At 46.0% G+C, this 20,916-nt stretch overlaps 1 protein-coding gene across 3 annotated transcripts; it reads left to right on the top strand.

The window, feature by feature from the left end:
• Positions 1–19,094, top strand: Fam161a (FAM161 centrosomal protein A). 3 transcript variants are annotated; one of them, XM_036201673.1, is made up of 7 exons: positions 1–52; positions 8,061–8,293; positions 10,296–11,423; positions 11,772–11,939; positions 13,847–13,946; positions 17,779–17,933; positions 18,495–19,094. In XM_036201673.1, the coding sequence occupies exons 2-7, from the start codon at positions 8,118–8,120 to the stop codon at positions 18,616–18,618; spliced, it is 1,851 nt and encodes a 616-aa protein (XP_036057566.1). In that variant the 5' UTR covers positions 1–52; positions 8,061–8,117; the 3' UTR covers positions 18,619–19,094. The 3 variants fall into 3 exon arrangements, with proteins under 3 accessions (XP_036057566.1, XP_036057564.1, XP_036057565.1); XM_036201671.1 differs by lacking the exon at positions 1–52 and adding an exon at positions 1,037–1,292; XM_036201672.1 differs by lacking the exons at positions 1–52; positions 11,772–11,939 and adding an exon at positions 1,037–1,292.
• The last annotated feature ends 1,822 nt before the right edge of the window (positions 19,095–20,916 follow it).

The raw sequence follows: 20,916 nt of genomic DNA, 5'->3' as shown, positions 1-20,916 counted from the left end.
TCCCACCCACCTCCGGCTTTTCAGTTCTGTTGGGAGAAGCAAGCTCAGGAAGGTGAGGCGATGGAGACTTCACAGGTGCTGGTGCATACACGTGTGAACAAGGAAGGCGTGGTAGCATGTGCGTCAAGGACAGGTTCTGTAGAAGGTGTACTGCATAATGCGGAACCTACTGGAACCTTATGGCGGGGACAAGGGCGTCAGCTGGGCTTCCGCAAGTAGAGTATTAGATCGCAGGTGGCTGAGACTTCACCATGCCCACTGAGAGACCATCCCAAGGGGCCTAAAGCATAGAGCCGATCGGGAGGCTGGTGGGGGTGAGTCAGGAGGGTGTGGTCCCTGTGTGCTCTCGCCCCCCTCAGTCCTGCCGCTAGCTAGCTACAGAACCCAAGGCAAGCCACCCGGTCACTCACTGGTTGGAGCTACAAGCACTTTCCATGTCTGGCCTCTTACTGGTCAGCCGAGAGAAAAGAGGGCGGGATAACTAAGTCTTCTCCTTCTGATTGGTCAACTCGTGGCTGGTTCTTGTCAATTGGAGCTGAACCTCGTTCTCTGCCATGTTGGATAGCGCGCTGCAAAGCCTGTCCTTTTCTGGGGCGGCCACACGCTGTGCTTTCCTATTACGCTGTGCCCCAATATGTAAAATTTAGTAAAAACGCGCTCTATCTGCTTAAAGTTCGTATGCCGCGAGAAGTCCTGGTTTAGGTGGTTACACCGAAATAAAGCAAGAATAAAATAGAGAAAGGCTCAGTCCCTAGCCGGAGAGCTGGGTGTCATTCACGTGAATCTGTAATGAGACTATCATTGAGCAACTCGCTTGAGGATGGCGTTTTATTTTGGCTTGCTGTGTAGCTTCAGATAGTTATCTAGAATGCCCGGTAACCGCAGGCTTCTACCAGAAACCATCATTAGACTTTAGTTGGATGGAGGGCTCGGGTTTGTGACAGGGAGAAAGGACGTTGCGTGTCTTTTGGTCCCTCGCACCTCCTGTAGCGTCCCTAGTAACCGAGCCCCTAGTAACCGCCCGCCCCAAGCCAGGATCTGCGAGGTCGGGGGCGGCGCCAGCTCACCCGCCCCGGGCCGGCGCGGGCGCTGAGGCTCGAGGCGGGGCGATGGCTTCCCCGCACCGGGCGGCCAGGCAGGCGGCCGCCAGTCTCCACCTGCCGGTAAATCCCACCACCGGAGCAAGGGTCGCCCAGTACGAACACGAAGACCCCTTAGAGTCCTTGGTAGCAGCGGCGTTGGCGGCAGCCGTGGAGGAGGAACAGAAAGGGATGCGGCCGGCGCGGGCGTCGGTAATGTGGGAGCCGGGGCTGAGGGGGTCTGGGTCTTCACCCGCGTGGACCGGTGGAAACGAGGTGCGCTCTGCAGACCCTCCCTGCTCTCTGCCCCAACTAAAGGCTGCTGCAAAACTTTCTTGGAGAGCGTTTTTGTAGCTGTTTGTAGAGTGTGCAAAGAGCAGAACTTCCTATTCTATAGCATATTTTAGGGATAAATAATTCTTTAGTTCTTTGATTTTTATTGTTTTTTTGTTTTTACCTTGAGGAAAACTGATGTACCCATAGTTTTCAAAAGTGTGTTTTACTGCTTTAAGGTTTTGGTCAGTACTGGATTTTAGCACAGTCCTTTGGAGAGCGTGTTTAAAGTTCAGTGGATAGGTGCTCCACTGGTGTAAAGACCCAGAGAAACAAATCGCCGAAATCCCATTGTTTCCTAAAGGGCGCAATGAAGACTTTTCACAAACCATTTTCAGTATTACATCCTGGATGTTTCCAGCAGAAGAGCACAGTCTGTCCTCTGTCCTCTGTTCTCTCCTTTTTTTTTTTTTTTTTTTTTTTTTTTTGGTTTTTCGAGACAGGGTTTCTCTGTGTAGCTTTGCGCCTTTCCTGGATCTCACTCTGTAGACCAGGCTGGCCTCGAACTCAGAGAGATCCTCCTGCCTCTGCCTCCCGAGTGCTGGGATTAAAGGCGTGCGCCACCACTGCCCGGCTTCTCTCCATTTTTTTATTCTTTGAGAATTTCATACAGTGTATTTTGAACAGAACCACCCCCTTCCTCCATCTATTCTGTTCATTGTATTTGTTCGTTTACTTTTAAATTTATGTGTATGAATGTGTACCATGTGAGTTCCTGAGAGTTACAGATGGTTATGAACCACCTTGTGGGTGCTGGGAATCAATCCCAGGTCCTCTGCAAGAGCAGTTGGTGCTCTTAACAGCTGAACCATCTCAGCATCCTTAGGTTTGTTTGTTTGTTTGAGACAGGGTCTGTCTATGTAACCCGGCTGTCCTGGACTCACTGTGTAGCCCAGGCTGGCCTCATGCTCACAGAACTCCGTCTGCCTCTGCCTCTTGAGTGCTGGGTTTACGGTGTGTGCCACACCCGGCTTCTGCTCTCTTCAAAAGTCCAGAACTAAGCTAGCTCTCCTCTGATACAAAGTTCCAGGTTCACAGGCCCGTGCCTGCCCCACATTGGTGTCCCAGCAGTTCTGGGACTGGATGAAGGGTGAGGATGACCTCAAACTCCTGATCCTCCCGCCTCCAACTTACAAATACTGGGATTAAAAGTATGCGGCACCATGCCTACCCTGTAGCAAAACTTTCAAGAGCAAACAACTTGAGGTTATGTAGAGCAAAGCAGATGGAGAGGCTGGCCGTGAGTGAGGTTCGGAATCCTGGCACTGGTTTAATTCTGATAAAGCTACCGTTCAACATAAACTGTAATAGGTTACAGAATACAGACTGTTTGATGGATCCTGGATGGGAATTTACTCTCTACTACTTGTTAGGTGATTTTAGGACGTGACTTTGTTTCCTAATCTATAAAAGGACCATACCTGTCCCTATCTTCACCTCATTCAGTTGTTAATAAGAACCAAAGGAGAGAGTGAGTGCCATTTCTAAAGAGTAATTTACATAAATTAGTAGTAATTACAACACTGCCAGTTTGAATAATTCACTTGGAAATTAATTTATTCTTTGGTTTGCTGTGGCAGAAAGATCCATCTTTTGTATAGTTGTATTTATATTCCAGAGTGCCCTATTAACTGAAGTTTATATTATAAACTGAGTTTGGGTTTCCAGGACCCAAGTAAAAATCTGGTGTGTTGGCATTTGTCTATAATTCCAGTGTTGGAGGGGGAAGAGACAGGCAGATCCCTGGTGTGGTGATATATTGTGCACCCCAATAAAACTTATCTGGGGATCAGAGAACAGAGCCAGCCACTAGATTAGACATAAGGCCAGCAGTGGTAGCACACGCCTTTAATCCTATCACTTGGGAGGCAGAGATCTGTCTGGATCTCTGTGAGTTCAAGGCCACACTGGGAACAGAGCCAGATGTGGTGGCACATGCCTTTCATCCCAGCACTTGAGATCTCATGTCTCTGCTTGGAAAGCACACACCTTTAATCCCAGGAAGTGACATGGCTGGGTAGAGAACGGTATTTAAGGAGTGAGGAGACAGAGGCTTTCAGTCTGAGGATTTGTGGAAACAGGATGGGCTGAGGAGTTGGCGAAGTGAGGTTGGCTATGGTTTGCTCTGTTTCTCTGATCTTTCAGCTTTCACCCCTATACCCAGCTCTGGGTTGTTTTTTTTTTTTTTTGTTTGGTTTTTTTTATTAATAAAATCTTTTAAGGTTTGTGTTACACCCTGGAACTTGCTGAGAGCTCTCTGTCAAAAAATGAAGTGGAAAGTGAAACACACACACACACACACACACACACACACACACACACACACACACACTCGACATTTGGTAGAGACATAATAGAAGAAAGATTAAGGACCAAACACCCTGGTAGGGACTAGGACCAGGGCCGGGAAGATCCACATTCACTGAGAAAGGTCGAGGTGACATGTCAGTTGTGGCATCAGATCCCTAAAAATGAATTAGAAAATAGTTTCCCCAGAGGGGAGAAGAGCGAATGTCCCTCTGGTGGTTTCTGTTTTCCTAAAGAAATAAAAGGAGAGCAATTCATGGGTAACAAGAGAAAGGCCAGCATAGTTGCTGGGCTAGTGGGAACCATTTTCCAAAGGGACCCTGGGTGTTGGGCAAGCTGGGTATCCGATACACATTGCTCGGTGTCTAATTGGTATTAGCATTTACAAAATGGTGTCTGCTGTTTGGAAAGCTCTACGTTAGTTATGGTGATAACCACCGAACATAGTCTCCTTTTCAGATACCTAATATTAGAACATTTAGAAGACTGAGTCAGAGTTGTGAGTTTGAGACCAGCCTAGACTATACGGAAAGTTCCAGGCCAGCCTGGACAATGTTGCAAGACCTTGTCCCCAAAACAAACAAACAAACCAACAAATCTCAGCCGTTAGCTGGGTACAATGGCCCGAAGCTAGAATCTCAGTACTTGGGAAGCTGAGGTGTGCATGTCTCCCTCAGTGTTGTAAAACTTCTCCCTCCTCCTTTTCCTCCTCCTTCTTTTCTTTTTTGGAGTCAGGGTCTCACTGTATAGCCCTGCCTGACCTGGAACTCATGGAGACAGGCTGGGCTTCACAGAGACCCACCTATTTCTACCTCCCAAATGTTGAGATTAAAGGCTTGCGCCCACAGGATGGCATGTAGAACAGGCTAGCCTCAAAGTCACTATGTAGCTCAAGCTGACCTTAAACTCAGGGTACTTCTGTCTCTGCCTTCTGAGTGCTGGGATTATAGACAGGTGCCACCAGGCTCAGCCTTGAAAAGAAGAAAAATTAGTAAGAATTCCAGAACTTCAGATAAACTCTGTAGTTGATCTGAACACAAATAATTCCTTGTGCTGCTGACACTGGTGGCCTGGCCTCCATGCGGGAGGGTCGGCTCATCCCTAGGTGGGTCAAGCCGGTCTCAGGATTAGCTTCTTACCTAGTGGCACTTACCACAGGAAAAGCTTAACTATAAAGAAGGGGGAAGAGAACCGAGTGTTGCATGTGGTGTTGGGCACACTAGACAGTCCTGGGGCAGAGGGCGGAGGTGAGGCTGGAGTCAGGAATCACTTCCCAGCCATCCAGAGGGTTTATTTGAAAAGTTTCGCATGTGTTAACAGTGACTGGGCATGTGCAGACCTCAGTGTGTGAGCACACCTCCTCGGGCCTGCCTCTGCTCCCCACACTGCTGCTTCCCCCTTTCACGAAGTTCTTCCAGGGCCACAGCCACTTGCTGATTTAAGTGTAGAAGACACAGGACCTTTTAAGAGATTTTCCAGAAGAACGAATGAGCCCATGGATATTCTGCCTGAAAGCTGCTCCCTGTCCTAGAGGACATATACATAGAACACACTGGCAGTTTCACAGCCTGATGTTTAGATTTGCGTTTGTGTTCGGAACATGGACCTTTTTTTTCATACTCAGTAAGATCAGTGTGGTCCTTCAGCAGCCTGTGCTTCTGGGCACATCTTACATGAAGGAAGCACCTGCTGCTTTCCTTTGGTGGAAACCTACACAGTTTTTAACCTCTACGTTCTTTCTTTCCACAAATATTTACTGGACATCTCTTCTTGGCTGGGTAGAGGCTGGGGACCCAGAAGAACAATGCAAACAAACCCTTGCCTTTGTGACGCTGACTCTCGAGCCAGGGCAGGCATGGATGTACAGGTCAGCCAGGATGAGGTAGATGGTCGGCAGTTAAATACTTCTGGGAAATACAGCGGAAAGGAGGGCTCACAGTGAGTCGGGGGAGTTGTCATTTCAAAGAGGAGAGCCAGTGAAGACTCTTTTGAGGTGCTGTTTGAGTGGCGAGGGAGTATGTATGCTGTGAAGACTTCCGGAGCATGGGCATTTTTGAGAGAGGAAGCAAATGCAGGGCTGCATCCCCACTCCCTTAGGTCTATTTTGGGCATTTTTGAGAGAGGAAGCAAATGCAGGGCTGCATCCCCACTCCCTTAGGTCTATTTTGGGCATTTTTGAGAGAGGAAGCAAATGCAGGGCTGCATCCCCACTCCCTTAGGTCTATTTTTTATTTATTTGAGGTGGTTGTCTATGTGGGTCTATGTGAATGTATGCCGTGTATGTAGTGCCCAGGGAGGCCAGAGGAGGGCGCTTGATCCCCCTAGAACTGGTGTTATGAATTGTTATGTATACTCCGGGAACTGAACCTGGGTCCTCTGCAAAAGCAGCAAACCAGTTCTTCTAAGTGACTTGTGTGACATACATTAATAGTTTTTTTGGTCCTATGAGTTGTTGATAACAAGTTTCTACATATTAGTTCTATTGAGAAAAAATTTGTTTTCTTTCAGCCGGGCAGTGGTGGTGCACGCCTTTAATCCCAGCACTCAGGAGGCAGAGCCAGGCGGATCTCTGTGAGTTCGAGGCCAGCCTGGGCTACAGAGTGAGATCCAGGAAAGGCGAAAAGCTACACAGAGAAATCCTGTCTTGAAAAACAACAACAAAATTGTTTTCTTTCATTTGTTTTCTTGAAGTTATCCCAAGTGGAACAACACCAGCCTCTCAAACACTTAAAAAGAAAAAAAAAAGAAAAAAAAAAAGGCAACAAAACCTGGGGCTAGATGGCTGCTCAGTGACTAGAGCACTTGGTACTCTCTCAGGGGACTGGGATTTGGTTGCCAGCACCCACCCACACCAGGCAACTCACAATCACCTGTAACTCCAGCTCCAGGGGATTGAACACCCACTTCTGGCCTCCATGGGCACCTGTTCCCACTCATGCACACATGTATGCATATAATTTGAACAATATGTACATCTGTCTGTCCATCCATCTATTCATCCATCGCCTCCTTTCCCGTTGTGCTGGGAATGAACCCACGGCCTGGAACATGCTTGGCAGATACTGTCCAGCTGAGACACTTCTTATTTATAATGGACCCTGCTGAATTTTCCCATTGGAAAGACTAAACAGACTTATTTTGTGAGATCGTATCATTATGAGTCTAATTTGGGAACATATTTTGTTTCATTCTGAGCCTTTTCTAGGTGGTAGGCTAAATTTAAAACCTTGGTTAGCAGCCCATTTTGCATAGTATCATATATAATCTCAATTTTCTCAACGGAGAATATTAAAAATTGTATTTATGAAGAAAGTGAGGGGCTTGGGGCTGTATTATATGTGTGTGTGTTCAGGTGCACATGATGTATGTGTGCATAGAGGCAGCGGACAGCCTCAAGTGGTGTTCTTCAGTGGTTGGTTGTGGTGGTGTTGGAGAAGGGTCTCTCACTGGAATGAAGGGCTCACTGAGGAGGCTTCAGGGATCCTCCTGCCTCCACCTCCCCAGTGCTGGGATTACAAATACGTATCACCAAGCCTGGGGAACTGAACTCAGCTTCTTACGCCTTCATGGCAAGCACTTGACCAACTAAGTTGTTTCTTCAGCTCCTGAAAGTGTTGTGGCTTTTATCTCTATATTGAATCGGCTCAAAAGAACTGAAAGGTGGACAAAAGGAGTGAGAGAAGGTCTGGTCAAAACTCCAGTCCTGACGTGTGTGTGGAGTGTCTCCAACATACAAGTGTACATGCAGTATTCCTCCACTCTTTTCTCGTGCCCAAAGTGTCTGTCACCTGTGGGCCTTCCTCTTCTTGCTGCCCACAGCAGTGACTCTGAAACTCTCTTTGCCCTGTGTCCTTTCCCCCTCAAGGTCTTCCCAGCCTGGGTCTTTGGAGAGGCACTGAGAACGTTGTCCCTGGGCCGCATTCCCTGTCCTCTCCCCACTGCACGCCCTCGGGGCCACGAGGCAGGAGTCCCTCAAGCTGGCACTGGGGCCAAGCAGCAACTCTCTCTTCTCAGCAAAAATGCACAACCCAGAAGCAGCTTCTTGTAGAAACCCTGGTAACCGTGTTCACTTCTGTCTTCTGCACTGTTAAGTGTCCTGACGTGTGGTCGTCTAGGAATCTAACCATTATAAAATGGATTGAAGGCAGGCACGGTGGAACGTGCCCTTAATCCCAGGGACCAGGCCGTCAGGTCACTATTTCAAAGCTAACTTGGTGTACATAGGGAGTGTGAGGCCAGTGTGGGCTACATAGTAGGACCTCTGTAAGAACCAGCATTTGGATCAGCATCGATTAGTTTCTTCATTTCAAATAGCACATAATGGGTTTCTCCTCCCACCAGGCTGCTGGTGGTAACGGCTTTCCTAGGGAAAATGAAGGTGTGACACTCCAGGACGTCATGGACTTTTCTGACATTTACCGCTCTAATGAAGAGTATTTCAGGAAACTGAGAGAGCTGAAGGCTGCCCATGCAGAAACCATGGCAAAGTTAGAGAAAATGTACCAGGACAAGCTAAATATAAAAGACATCCGGCCAGTGATCATCAGGGAAGATTCTTCCAGTGTCTCCTCTGGGTAAGATTGTGTTCACTGTCATCTTTGGACTGACCTAAGAGAAATACTTAGACTAAGTGTGGAACAAAATATTCCAGAGTATTTGCTCCTAAATATCAGGTCCTCAGCAGCATAGTGACAGCCTGTCTAACAAGCATTAAGGGTGCAATCCATAGAATTGTCTGGGGGAAAAAATTGAACTTAAGTGTGACACTTTTGTTGAAAATACTTTCCTGCCTCCCACCAGCAACTGAGCATGACCAGCTGCTCCTGTTTCTGAGACACTGGAGTGTCGTGTCTTACTGCGACCTCTTTGAGGTGTCAGATCCCAGACAGGCCTGGCACACGGGAGAGGCACAGACAACTGGCCAACCGGATTAGGTAAAGGGTCAGCTTACAGTTTCAAAGAAAGCAAGTTCGCAGTAGAAATGAGCCTTGAAACTAGACTGATTAAAAACACAAAAACAAAACCAAAAAAATCCAAGAACAAAAAACTTGTATCTTTAATGACCCCAAGTGAACCCATTTTTAAAATTAAACTTAATTTTCATGATTTTAAATCATGCCTTTAACCTCAGCACTCGGGAGGCAGAGGCAGATGGATCTCTGAGAGTTCGAGGCCAGCCTGGTCTACAGAGTGAGTTTCAGGACTACATGGAGAGGCCGTACCTCAAACAACAACAAAAGGCCTAGCTCAAGCAAGCATGGCTGCTCACAACCGTAATTCCAGCATCTGGGAGGTAGAGGTCAGAGGGGCAGGAGTTTAAGGTTACCCTTGGCCACACTGCAAGTTTGAGACCAGCCTGGGCTATATGAGACCCTGTCTCAGAGAGAGAGAGAGAGAGAGGGAGAGAGAGAGAGAGAGAGAGAGAGAGAGAGAGAGAGAGAGAGAGAGAGAGATGGGCACAATAGCTCATGTTTGTAATTCTCAGCACTTGTGAGGCTGAGGCAGGAGACTGCTGAGAGTTTGAGGTCATCCTGGAACATGGTAAATTCTAAGCCATCCTGGACTACATTGTATAAGATCATGTTTCAAAAATTAAAGAAAGAATGTATAAGCAAAATGGCCCAGCCTAAATATTTCGATACATATCTATAAGCATAAATAAAGCAGGAAAACAAAGATGAAGGAGCAGGAGGGATGGCTCAGCAGTTAAGAGCACTGGTTACTCTTCTAGAGGACCCAGGTTCAATTCCCGGCACCCACATTGCAGCTCACAAGTCTCCATGGGCACCAAGCACACATGTGGTTTAGTGCAGGCAAACATATTAAATTACAATACAGACACAGATGGCCACCAAATGACCCTCAGAACAAGAGGCAACTTAGTAAACAAACCATTAAAGATTTTGAATAAAATCCCACCTCTTTATATCATTAATACTAGGAAGGACCTAGTCTGTGCATCTCCCGTGTGCCAGGCCTGTCTGGGATCTGACACCTCAAAGAGGTCGCAGTAAGACACGACACTCCAGTGTCTTGTTAGACAGGCTCTCACTATGCTGCTGAGGCTGGCCTTGAACTCCTTATCCTTCTGATCTTGGTCTCCATTAGCGTGCACTAGCATGTCCAAATGAGTTCCGACTTGGAGGAGGGACAGGAACCGCAGGACAGGAAGCAAGGAGTAGGCTTCGGGGCAGCAGCAGTGTGAGAGGGTTCAAAGGATGGTGAGTGGGGTGGGGTGAGACCGCAGGGTGAGCAGGGCCAGACCTGACTGATTGCTGTCCAGACTTTAGAGCGAAGAGGAGCAGTCCAGGTAGGAGGGTCGTGCTCAGGATGGTGGCTCTGAGGAGCGTAGAGGGAAGAAACCAAAGACTGGAGGAGCAGCAGCTGACAAAGTGGGAGAGTTGATTAGGTAACTGATAGTCCCCTTTCGCTCTGTTCTAAATAAAAAGGATCCTTTTCACTATCCGTGTACAGCTACTCTATTCTCTCTTCATCTTAGAACATCTGTAATCACCTAAATCCTAACATCTGGCCCTATAAAATTGAAAGTGTGCCCTAATTATTATTCTTCCTTAGCTCTGCATCGGAAAAGGACTGTCCTCAGCCTGTCTTGCTAGTGACATCGTTTTCAGAGCCTGAGGTAGGCCGGTCACCCTCCTTGTCCACCACTTCTGAGGAGGAGGAGCCCAGCCTGGAGAGAGAGGCACCCAGGGGAAGCAGACTGACAGCCTATGCCAAGGAGCTCATCAACAACATGTGGACTGGCTTTTCCGTAGAAGATTATATTCGGCACGACTCTGACTTCCAAACAGCTAAGAAAACCAGGAAGAAACCCAAAACCTGGGTGCCCACAATTACAGTGCCTGTGCCCTTCCAGATGACGCTCAGGGAGCAGAAGAGGAGAGGGGAGGCGCTCAAGGCCCGAGCGGATCTGGAAAGGGACGACGACGATGTGGAGTGCAAGAAGAAATTCCGGGCCAATCCTGTGCCCCCCTGCCTGTTCCTCCCGCTGTATGAGGATCTGGTCAGGCAGAAGGAAGAGCGAAGGAGGACCGCCAGGGAGAGGAACAAAGCCGCGCTCCTGGCCTCTCAGAAGCCGTTTAAGTTCATTGCCAGGGAGGAGCAGAAGCAAGCGGTCCGTGAGAAACAGCTGAGAGACCTGTTTAAGTCTAAGAGGAAAACGAAGTGCTTTAAAGCCAGACCCATGCCTCATTCTATTTACAGGTCGGCTTCCAATGACAAGTCGAAGGAAGAAGAGCTCTTTAGGAACATCAGGATGCAGCTAAGGGCCCAAGAACTTCTGAAGAATCCATCTTGGCCCTATAGGCCAGCTGGCAGACCTTTCAGGGACTCCAGAAGTCCTGGAAAGCCAGGGGGTAAACACAGGTGTAGGTGCCTGAGCCCTGATGATGGAGACTTTGCTGAGAACTGCCGGAAGGAGGCCTCCTCAGAACACTGTTTCCTGAACCCCTCCACTCTTTATCAACAGTGTGGTCTTCACGAGTCCCCGTGTGACTCTGCTAAAAGACAGAAGGTCTTGGCGGACATGAGAGCAGTCGAAGAAAATCTGAAAGAAGCATGCTGGCCGTATCTGCCTCCAAGGCGGGCGTCCCCTGTCAGAAGTCCGTGTGCAAAGCCCAGGCCTTGTCTGTGGAGCCCTCCGATGCCCACCCTGTCTTCCCGAGGGCGGGAACAAGCCATCAGGTAAGGCCTGGGATGGGCACTGCCTGACATGCGGTTGCTGTACTAGCAGCACATGCAGCCCTGTGGGTTTTAGCTTGGTAAATCTGAAATCACTAACTTCTTGGTAAGGTATTGTATGGCAAAGAATCATTTGGTAGGAATGCTCTTCTCAGAAATGAATGTGATTTCTGTCTCCCTGGAATAGACAAGCTTACACCATCAGCGTTACTTGGATTTCCAGTTTCACAAGTCAGATTTTGGTCAAAAGATGGCCTTTTTTTCAGCTTTTGAATTATTCCATGTTAAATCTTTGCTGGACAACTTTCTTCTTGGCTTAAAGTGAATTAAGCCTTAGTTTGTTGCCCTCAGGAAATCACTTGAGGAAAAGAAAATGTTGGAAGAAGAGAGAGATCGGATCCTCACTAAACAGAAGCAAAGAATGGAAGAGCTGCAGAGGCTCTTGGCAACCCGAGTTAAGGCTTATGACTCGCATCAGGGCTTAGCCCAGATGTCTGAATCCAGAGCAAGCCGTCTCAGGTATCACGGGGTCCGGAAGCTCGGATGGTAGTGTCCAGGCTCCGTTCTTCCCTTGCTTTCCTTTTGTTTAACCAGCAAATGCCTAGCTATGAAAATGGTGTGGCATCTTGAGTAATCAAAGATTATTTAAATTTATGGACTTAAATAATCTTTGGCTGTTTGTACTCAACTTCTGCATACATATATGCACACACACACATGATGAGAGTCAGTATATACACTCACCTCTGTAGTAAGAACCATGAGACTGTGTGGAGCAAATAATTTGCTGCTATGGCCATAGTTAATAGCTATGCTTCAAATGCCAGCACGAAACCCTTTCCTTTATGTGTGTGTGTTATATATTACACAGATATTTGGCATATACACATACGCATATACATATATACACATATGTACATGGTGCCGGGGACATGTGGATCAAACCCAGGACCTCATACATGCCAGCGAAGCACAGCCTCTACAGCCGAGCTAGCTTTATTTGCATTACTTGTGACTGTTCAGTGCATCACTTCTCTAGCACTGAGCTGCATCCCAGCCGAGAGTGTTTTCCAGTTAAGTCAGTCAAGGAGTTCTGTTTTCAGTGCGCGAAATCCAATGGCCAGAGTGGATGCGTTGTAGGTACACACTGCATCCTGTGACTGTTTCCCTGTGACAAGTAACAGCAGCTGCAGAATACTAGAATTCTCTGAGCAGAGTTGAAAACCAAAGTTGCAAACATTGCACATACGAACGGTCATGTTTAAGCAAGAAAATCTCTCCTCCAAAGTTGAGTAAGTAATATAATTTACTAACCTTTCATCTGATTTATAAGAACCAAATGCATATATTTGCTTTTAAATACAGTGAATGTTCCTTTACAGTATAATGTTAGTCCACTGATAGATCCTAGTTTGATGATCTTGAGCAAAAATTTCCTTAGGAATAGTGTTTACCTTTTATAGTTTTATTTATAGTTAATAATTTGCTAAGTATGAGTAAGCATAACTATTATAAAGTATAATTATTTTCTGTACCCATGAAACTTTCTTGTCTTGGTTGCTTTTAGTATATCTTATATAGAGAGAAACAGTGCATTTGAATTCACTGTGGGATCTAGTCCAAAGAATAAGTACAGTGATATTTGTGCAGTGTTGCTGCTGACCTTTAGGTGGTCTCATTTAGGGGAGCAAGAAAAGCAGGGTCCTGATTTGAAAGAATTTTTTTTAAAGATTTATTTATTTATTATGTTTACAGCCTTCTATCTTCATGTATTCCTGCATGCCAGAAGAGGGCATCAGATCCCATTACAGGTGGTTATGAGCCACCATGTGGTTGCTGGGAATTGAACTCAGGACCTCTGGAAGAACAGTCAGTGCTCTTAACCTCTGAGCCATCTCTCCAGCCCGAAAGAAAGAATTTTTTTTAAAGATACCTGTTTTGGACCATATTTTCTTGGTTTTGCATACTTATAAATAAGACATGTTTCAGGCCAGTTTTTTGTTTTTTGGTTTTTTTTTGTTGTTGTTTTTAAGATTTATTTATTTATTATGTATACAGAAGAGGGCGCCAGATCTCATTACAGATGGTTGTGAGCCACCATGTGGTTGCTGGGAATTGAACTCAGGACCTCTGGAAGAGCAGCCAGTGTTCTTAACCTCTGAGCCATCTCTCCAGCCCTCTTTTTTTTTTTTAATACCTTATGCCTTGAGAACTTTTGAAATGCCCAGACTGTCCCCAGGACAGTACAATATGTGCTCTCATAATTTGGGATTTTTATTCTGGATATATGAGAATCTTACCAGTCTAGGAAATGAACCAAGCTGAACTGTGTGCTCTGAATTTCTGACTTGTCTTCTGAAGTAAATGTCCTAATGCAGCTTCCGTAGCTGACCTTTTAAAATGCCATTCCCTTGATCTGGTTCTAGAGAGAGTGAAAAGGCAAGGATGAAAGAGTATCGACAAGAACTGGAAGAACGAGATGAGAAACTTCAGAAGAGGCCGATGCTGTTTGAAAGAGTTGCCCAGGTTGTGTTTGTCGGCATCTAGAGCCGTTTCCGCCTCCTGTTTCTCAGGGCCTCTGGCTTCCTAGCTTGTCCTGCACCTTTCTTGTGTCCTGTTAGGACTGAGACATGCTGTTTCTGGGGCGGCTTCACCAGTTCACCGCGGAGGTGATGATGCTTAAGATCTGATGAAGCTCATAGCTCAATAAAGAACATTCCATTAACCCAGTGTGCCTCAAGACATTCCTGCCATGGTCTGCCTCTAGAGCCTGGCCTTTTTTGTTTTGGTTTGTTTTTGTTTTTTTGAGACAGGGTTTCTCTGTGTAGCCCTTGCTGTCCTGGATCTCATTCTGTAGGTCAGACTGGCCTCGAACTCACAGAGATCCTCCTGCCTTCGCCTCCCACCGGGGTTAAAGGTGAGTGCCACCATGCCCGGCTAGTGCCTGTTCTTTTTAGTCAGCATGGTTCTGCTCTGCTGAGCCTTCGGGATACTGGTGGGAGATTTTTGATGAATTAAACCATTGTGTATGCAATATAGTGAGACCCTGTCTCTTAAAGGCATTTTGAATTTGATGTTTATTTATTTAAATTATTTTATTTTATGGGTGTGAGTGTTTTGCCTGCATGCATGTCTGTGCACCATATGCATGCATTGTCTGCAGAGATCAAAGGGCATTAGATCCCCTGGAACTGGAGTTGTGAGCCACGATATGACTACTAGGAACTGAATCCAGGCCATCTGTAAGAATATGTGCTCTTACAACTAAGCCATCTATCCAGGCCTAAAAGCATTAAAAACAAAAGAACAGATCTTTCTGTTTCCCATGCTGTCAAAATGGGTGTGAGTTAGTACACCTTGACAACAGTGCAGTTGTCTGTTCCTGTGAATTCCGTTCATTCCCGTTTTCAGTGAAGGTCTCAGAGGTCTTGTCATTAACTTCCCCAAGATTACCTCTGGAAGTGGGGGAATCATATAACTAAAGTCCAAAGAAGGTAACTAACCAGTTTTATAGTTAGCAAATGGTAAACTAGAGCCTAGTTGATCTGCTTCCTTTAACCCCTCCTCCCAAAGGAAAAACTTCCAGGTCACATGCAATGGTGAAGTGCCTGCACTTCTTGCCAGCCTTTATTTTAGAGACTTGGTCCTATGTATCTCAGGCCTCAAACTCCTGCAAAGCCGAGGTGAACTTGAACTTCCAACTCCTGCCTCTGCCTCCCAAGTGCTGGAATTACAGGTCTGTGCCACCACAGCTGATCTTATGTGGTGCCAGGGATCAGACTCAGAGCCTGAGGCTTGCAGGGCAAACAGTTCACCTCAGCTACGCCCCCAGCTCTCTTTAGCCTGTTTCCCACTGACTCTCCTAAGCTCTCACTTCCCCTTTGTACCCTTTACCCTTGGCTCTGCCAGACTGATAGAGACCACCTGCTTTGTTTGTTTGTTTGTTTTTTGAGACAGGGTTTCTCTGTGTAGCTTTGCGCCTTTCCTGGATCTCACTCTGTAGACCAGGCTGGCCTTGAACTCACAGAGATCCTCCTGCCTCTGCCTCCCGAGTGCTGGGATTACAGGCGTGCGTCGCCGCCGCCTGGCCTAAAATAAGAGCAGGTCTCACCTTTTTTTCTGTCCTGGAACTCACTCTGTAGCCCAGGCTGGCCTCACACTCACAGAGATCCACCTGTCTCTGTCTCCCAAGTGCTAGAGTTACAGGTGTGTCGCCACTGCTCAGCTGTAGTTCTCAGTCTTTATATGCCAAGACATCAGACCATCACAGATCAGATCATCAATACTGTTATCTGAGCAGCTGTGGTTTCCTGTTTTCTTGGGCGTTGATGGGCGCTGTCTCACACTCTGCATGTGGGATGGTATTGGTCCACTGGAACTGGGCTGTTCCTCGTGACCCTTGTTTTAGGTGGAGGTTCAGAGGGAATTCTTGTCCCCTGTCTCCTGTAAGATCCACTCAGAGGAACTAGGGTTGGACAGAAGCCAACAACCCAAGCACCTAGTCACCTTGTAGCTGCTGGCAGCCTGCGGGCTCAGGGCTGATTTTTGACTTGTGAAAACTATGCCTTGATTTTTCGAGACAGGATCTTACTGTATAGCCCTCTCTGGTGGCCAGGCAGTGGGCTTCACCTGCCATGTGCTGGGATGGAAGGCTTTTCTTTTAGGTTTGGGTGTTTTGTTCACTGGTTTGGTTTTTCTGTGGTACTAGAGATTTAAGCCAGAGCTGCAAGCATGCCTCTATAAGCGGTCCACCGTTGAGCTGCAGCCCCATCCCTCAATTAGCTGCGACTATGAAAGGGTCCTTACAATTCCTGTGAACCTCAAGAAGCGTCATTCAAGAGACTTGACCTCAGTTCTGAATATTCCTTTTTTCTTACATAAAGTAGAGAGAGCAATATTGTGATTTTATCTTTGATGGTCTGATGTCATGGTGACTGAGAACTACTTGAGGTGCAGAAAGAGCTGTCCAGCCGCTGCCTTGTGCTCCTGCATCCCGATCTGAAGCAGACACACAACCTTTGTGTGTGTTTAGACAGGTCTTGCTGTATAGCCCTGCTGGCTGGTCTGGAACTCATTATGTAGCCCAGGCTACATAATGAAATTGTGTCAATCCTCTTCCAGCCTCTGCCTCCTGAGTAGTGGGGTTGTATGCATGTGGCTCATTATTCTCTTTCCTTATCGATCTTTTCTGAGGGGTAACTTTTTTTCTTTTTTTTTTTTTGAGCTGAGGATCGAACCCAGGGCCTTGCACTTGCTAGGCAAGCGCTGTACCACTGAGCTAAATCCCCAACCCTCTGAGCAGTATCTTTATGCAATCTTAAAAGTTGACCACAGTGGGGCTGAGAGATGGCTCAGAGGTTGAGAGCACTGACTGCTCTTCCTGAGGTCCTGAGTTCAATTCCCAACAGCCACATGATGGTTTACAACCATCTGCAATGAGATCTGGCGCCCTCTTCTGGCCTGTAGTCATACATGCTGTATACATAATAAATAAATCTTTAAAAAAAAGTTGGCCACAGTGTGACAAGTCATTACAGGTCAGCGCTCAGCCACCTCCTCTAGAGGTCACCACCTCTAACTTGTGATTGGGATTGTCTTGTTTTCAGTTTTTCCTGTTTCTGGACTGACAGTAACTGAATCTACTAGATATATTCTTTTGTATTCTATTGGTGAAATTATTAAGGCCACTCCACATAGTTAAAAGGGAGGTTTATTTTATGGGGTAACTTACAAATGAAGGGATAGGTTGCAGGGTCTGGCAAAGGTATGGCGCAGTCCGGCGGTGTTCTCTGGAGAACTCTGCTTGGTCTACCTCCAGTGTCCAGGGACCAGGAACCAAGAGAGACCTCTCCTCTCGATCCTGGGTCTTCAGCCTCCTCCCTCAGCCCTGCCTTGTGGGCGTGACCATTACTGAAGCCTCAATGGCGGTTGGAACTTCCAGGCCAAGGCTGGGATGGCGACCCACTACAGTGTTCTTCTGAGAGTTCCTTTTGCTCAGTGTTACATTAGTTTTCTGCCATGCCGTGTTGGGGCTGATGACTGCTTTATTCATTTTCATTGATTAATTTTTCTATTTGTGACTGTAGTACAGTTTATCCATCCAGATGTTGACAGGCTTTGGGCTGCTTGCAGTGTTCAGTTACTACAGACAATACTGCCTTGAGCATTCTTGTACCTGTCCTCTGGGCACACGTGTGAGTCTCTCTTGGTCCATGCCTAAACATGTCAGTCATTGAAGAAGCATATGTCAATCACTGAGACTGTCGATCTTAGTTCTCACTGGTGCTTTTAAATCCATACATCTTCGTAGAAATTTCTAGCTTTTGCTCCTATCTAAAAAGGTTTGTCTCTCCTGTAGAGAAATGCAAGATTGGCAGCAGAAAAGCATTATTCTGACACCCTAAAAGCACTAGGCCTGTCTGAGGAGTTTGTTACAGAGAAAGGCCAAGGTGGAAAAGTGTCTGAGAACGTCACCCGGCCAGAGCCAAGAAGCCACACATCGGATAAAGAAAGGTAGCGTGTGCAGGGAAGCATGCTCTGCCCTTTCCTGTTGTTTTCAAACCTTTTACTTATGGGAGTGTGTGTGAACCATTGTAAAATACACTAATATTTTACCATGTTTGACACAATATAAATGTTACACAGTAAGCTTACGTTTCCGACATATACATATACATGTACATATACGGCCTGCTTTCCGTTGAAATATAAGGAGGCACCAGTTGGTGGCGTACATTTTTAATGTGCACTGGGGAGGTAGAGGCAGGTGGCTCTGTACGTTTATGGACAGCCTGGTTTACAGAGCTAGTTCCAGGACAGCCAGGGATACACAGAGAAATCCTGTCTTGAAAAACCATAAAAGAAAGAAAGAAATATAAGGAGTCAAGCTTCAAGATAAGTTGGTTGTCAGGGGATACTTGGTTTCCCCATTGGTGCTTCTGCAGTTCTGGTAGCTGTCAGGAGCCTGTAGACTGGAGGAGCGCCACTCACACGAAGGCGTGGTCATGCAGGGCCATGTGCCTCTGAAACCAGTGCAGTTTTCCTTTGGTAGATTGATAACGTTTCTTTCTTTAGCTCTTATGAAGAAGAAAGAGAGAATGAGGAAGAAAGCTCTCTTCTTGATGCCAACAGCCAGGATTCTCACAAGGAAAGCATGGGAGATGTTAAAGAAAGCAGAGAAGAAAACTCTGAAGAATGAACCTGAGTCACAAGGTTTCCACTCACTGAGCCCCTCCTTTCCCACGCAGCCTCAGGACCTCAGCCCTGCACTGTGCAGCCCTGAACACACGGGGACAGCTCTCACATGTGCAGAGCTGCTGAACCAAGGCGTCATGTCTGGAAAAAGCTGTGTCCACACAACGGGTGATTTGATTGCTAGATTACAGCTTTGCTGTCTGCAGTTTTGAAATTGCTATGTATGCTGTTTGTGATTATGATTATATTTTATTTTCAAAGTGTTTGAGGGTTGGAGAACCACAGCTGTCACAAATGGGTTAGTTATGGAAATGTACATTTATATTTGGTGGGGAAAAGAGTTTGGTATTGAGAGAACTATTAGCTTTTGAAGATCTATTTTTAAATTTACTAAGTATTTTCAATTTTTTCAAATAATATACAGAAAAAATAGGTACTTAGAAATTTTGCACTGAAAAATTACTACTAAATTATCCATACCATGGCTACTTTTTTTTTTTTTTTTTTTTTTTTTTTTTTTTTTCCCTTTTTTTGCGGCGGCGATTAAATCCAGGGCTCACTTATACTTAGCATGAATTCTACCATTGAGGTGTACCCCAACCCCCCCAAATCCTTTGTTATCACAAGGTATTAAAATAATTTATGTTACTTTGTATTTGTGTCTTACTGCACATGGAATAATTAAGGCATTTTTGTGTGGTAATCTTTTTGTTTGTTTTGTTTTTCGAGACAGGGTTTCTCTATGTAACAGCCCCGGCTTTTCTGGAACTTGTTCTGTAGACCAGGCTGGCCTCAAACTCAAGGGATCCTCCTGCCTCTGCCTCCTGAGTGCTGAGATTAAAGGCGTGCACCACCACTGTTCAGCATGAGGTAATCATAATTGATATATATATAAGTCCCTGTTCTAAATATGCTGAAATTGTGATCCTAACTTGCCAAAGGAAAATCCGAAAAGTAACTCAAGTTTAATTTTTGTATTGCTAACTTACTGTGATTAACTTTTTGTATGCACTGTTACAAACTTACGTCTCTGTTCAAGATTTAATTTGATCTTGAGTCATTTTTCCCTCTTTAAGCACATTTTTGTTTTGAAAATTCAAACTGATCTTTAAAATGCTACAAGGTAAGACATTGCCATCCTGACAATTAACTTTACAAAGAACTGGTAATAAAGGTGGACGACTACATCTCCCAGCTGCTTCTTTTGCTTAGGAAAATGAGTTCTCAGCTGGGGCTCATGTGACATTCCTGCTGCTCTGATTAGATTGCTAAGTCCTTTAGAGGTGGCATTATCTGAAAAGCCATGTTGTATCCTGTTAGCTGTTAACGCAGGTTTGTGCGTGTGGTAGACAGCTTCATGCAGATTTGAATGAGAGGATGGCGGCTTTCAGTTACAGTCACAGGTACTCAGCGCGAGGACAATGGCTCTAGAGACATTGCCAACTTACTGTGGACTTGTGCAACAGTCCACAAACTGTCATGTTTAGAATGTTACTTCTACTCCCCTCTCCTCAGTTTCACGGAGAGAGTGTGGTTTGAGGACATTAAAGACATCAGAACCAGTCTGCAGTTTTCTTATCTGTTGAAATGGGGATAGGACCTCTTTGTTGTGGAAATCTGTTACAGCCTGTTCCTAGTGCTGGGGATGAAACCAGGGCAACAGCGGCTGCTAAGTGTGTGCTTTACCACTGAGCCCCGCCCCAGCCTCTTTGTTTCTATTGGCTTGTTTGTTGAGAGCCTGCTTTGCAGCCCAGATAGATTGGCCTCAAATTCGCAATCCTGTTTTAGCCTCCAGAGTGCTGGGATTGCAGATGCACACCACTGTCCCAGCTTGATTTGGACTTTTTAAAAAGACTTTTATTATTTTTTCCCTTCCTTCCTTCCTTCCTTCCTTCCTTCCTTCCTTCCTTCCTTCCTTCCTTTCTCTCCCCCTCTCTTTCCCTCCTTCTCTCTCTCTCTCTCTCTCTTTCTTTTTTCTCTCTTTTTCTTTTTTGAGACAGGGTAGAGTTTGGCTGTCTTGAATCTAATTCTGTAGACCAGGCTAACCTCAAACTCAGAGATCCACCTGCCCCTGCCTCCCAAGTGCTGGGATTAAAGGCATGTGGCATCCCATCAGGTAATTTAATTATTTTTTTAAGATTTATTACAGATGGTTGTGAGCCACCATGTGGTTGCTGGGAATTGAATTTGGGACCATCTAGAAGAGCAGCCAGTGCTCTTAACCTCTGAGCCATCTCTCCAGCCCAAAATTTTATTCTTAATTACGTCTGTGTGTATATGTATGTGTGGGTATGTGAATGTG

Source organism: Onychomys torridus, chromosome 10 (assembly GCF_903995425.1).
Source record: "Onychomys torridus chromosome 10, mOncTor1.1, whole genome shotgun sequence".
In the NCBI taxonomy this organism is placed as follows: domain Eukaryota; kingdom Metazoa; phylum Chordata; class Mammalia; order Rodentia; family Cricetidae; genus Onychomys; species Onychomys torridus.
The sequence above is the reverse complement of the archived record's forward strand: the minus strand, read 5'-3'. Positions and strand labels throughout refer to the sequence as shown.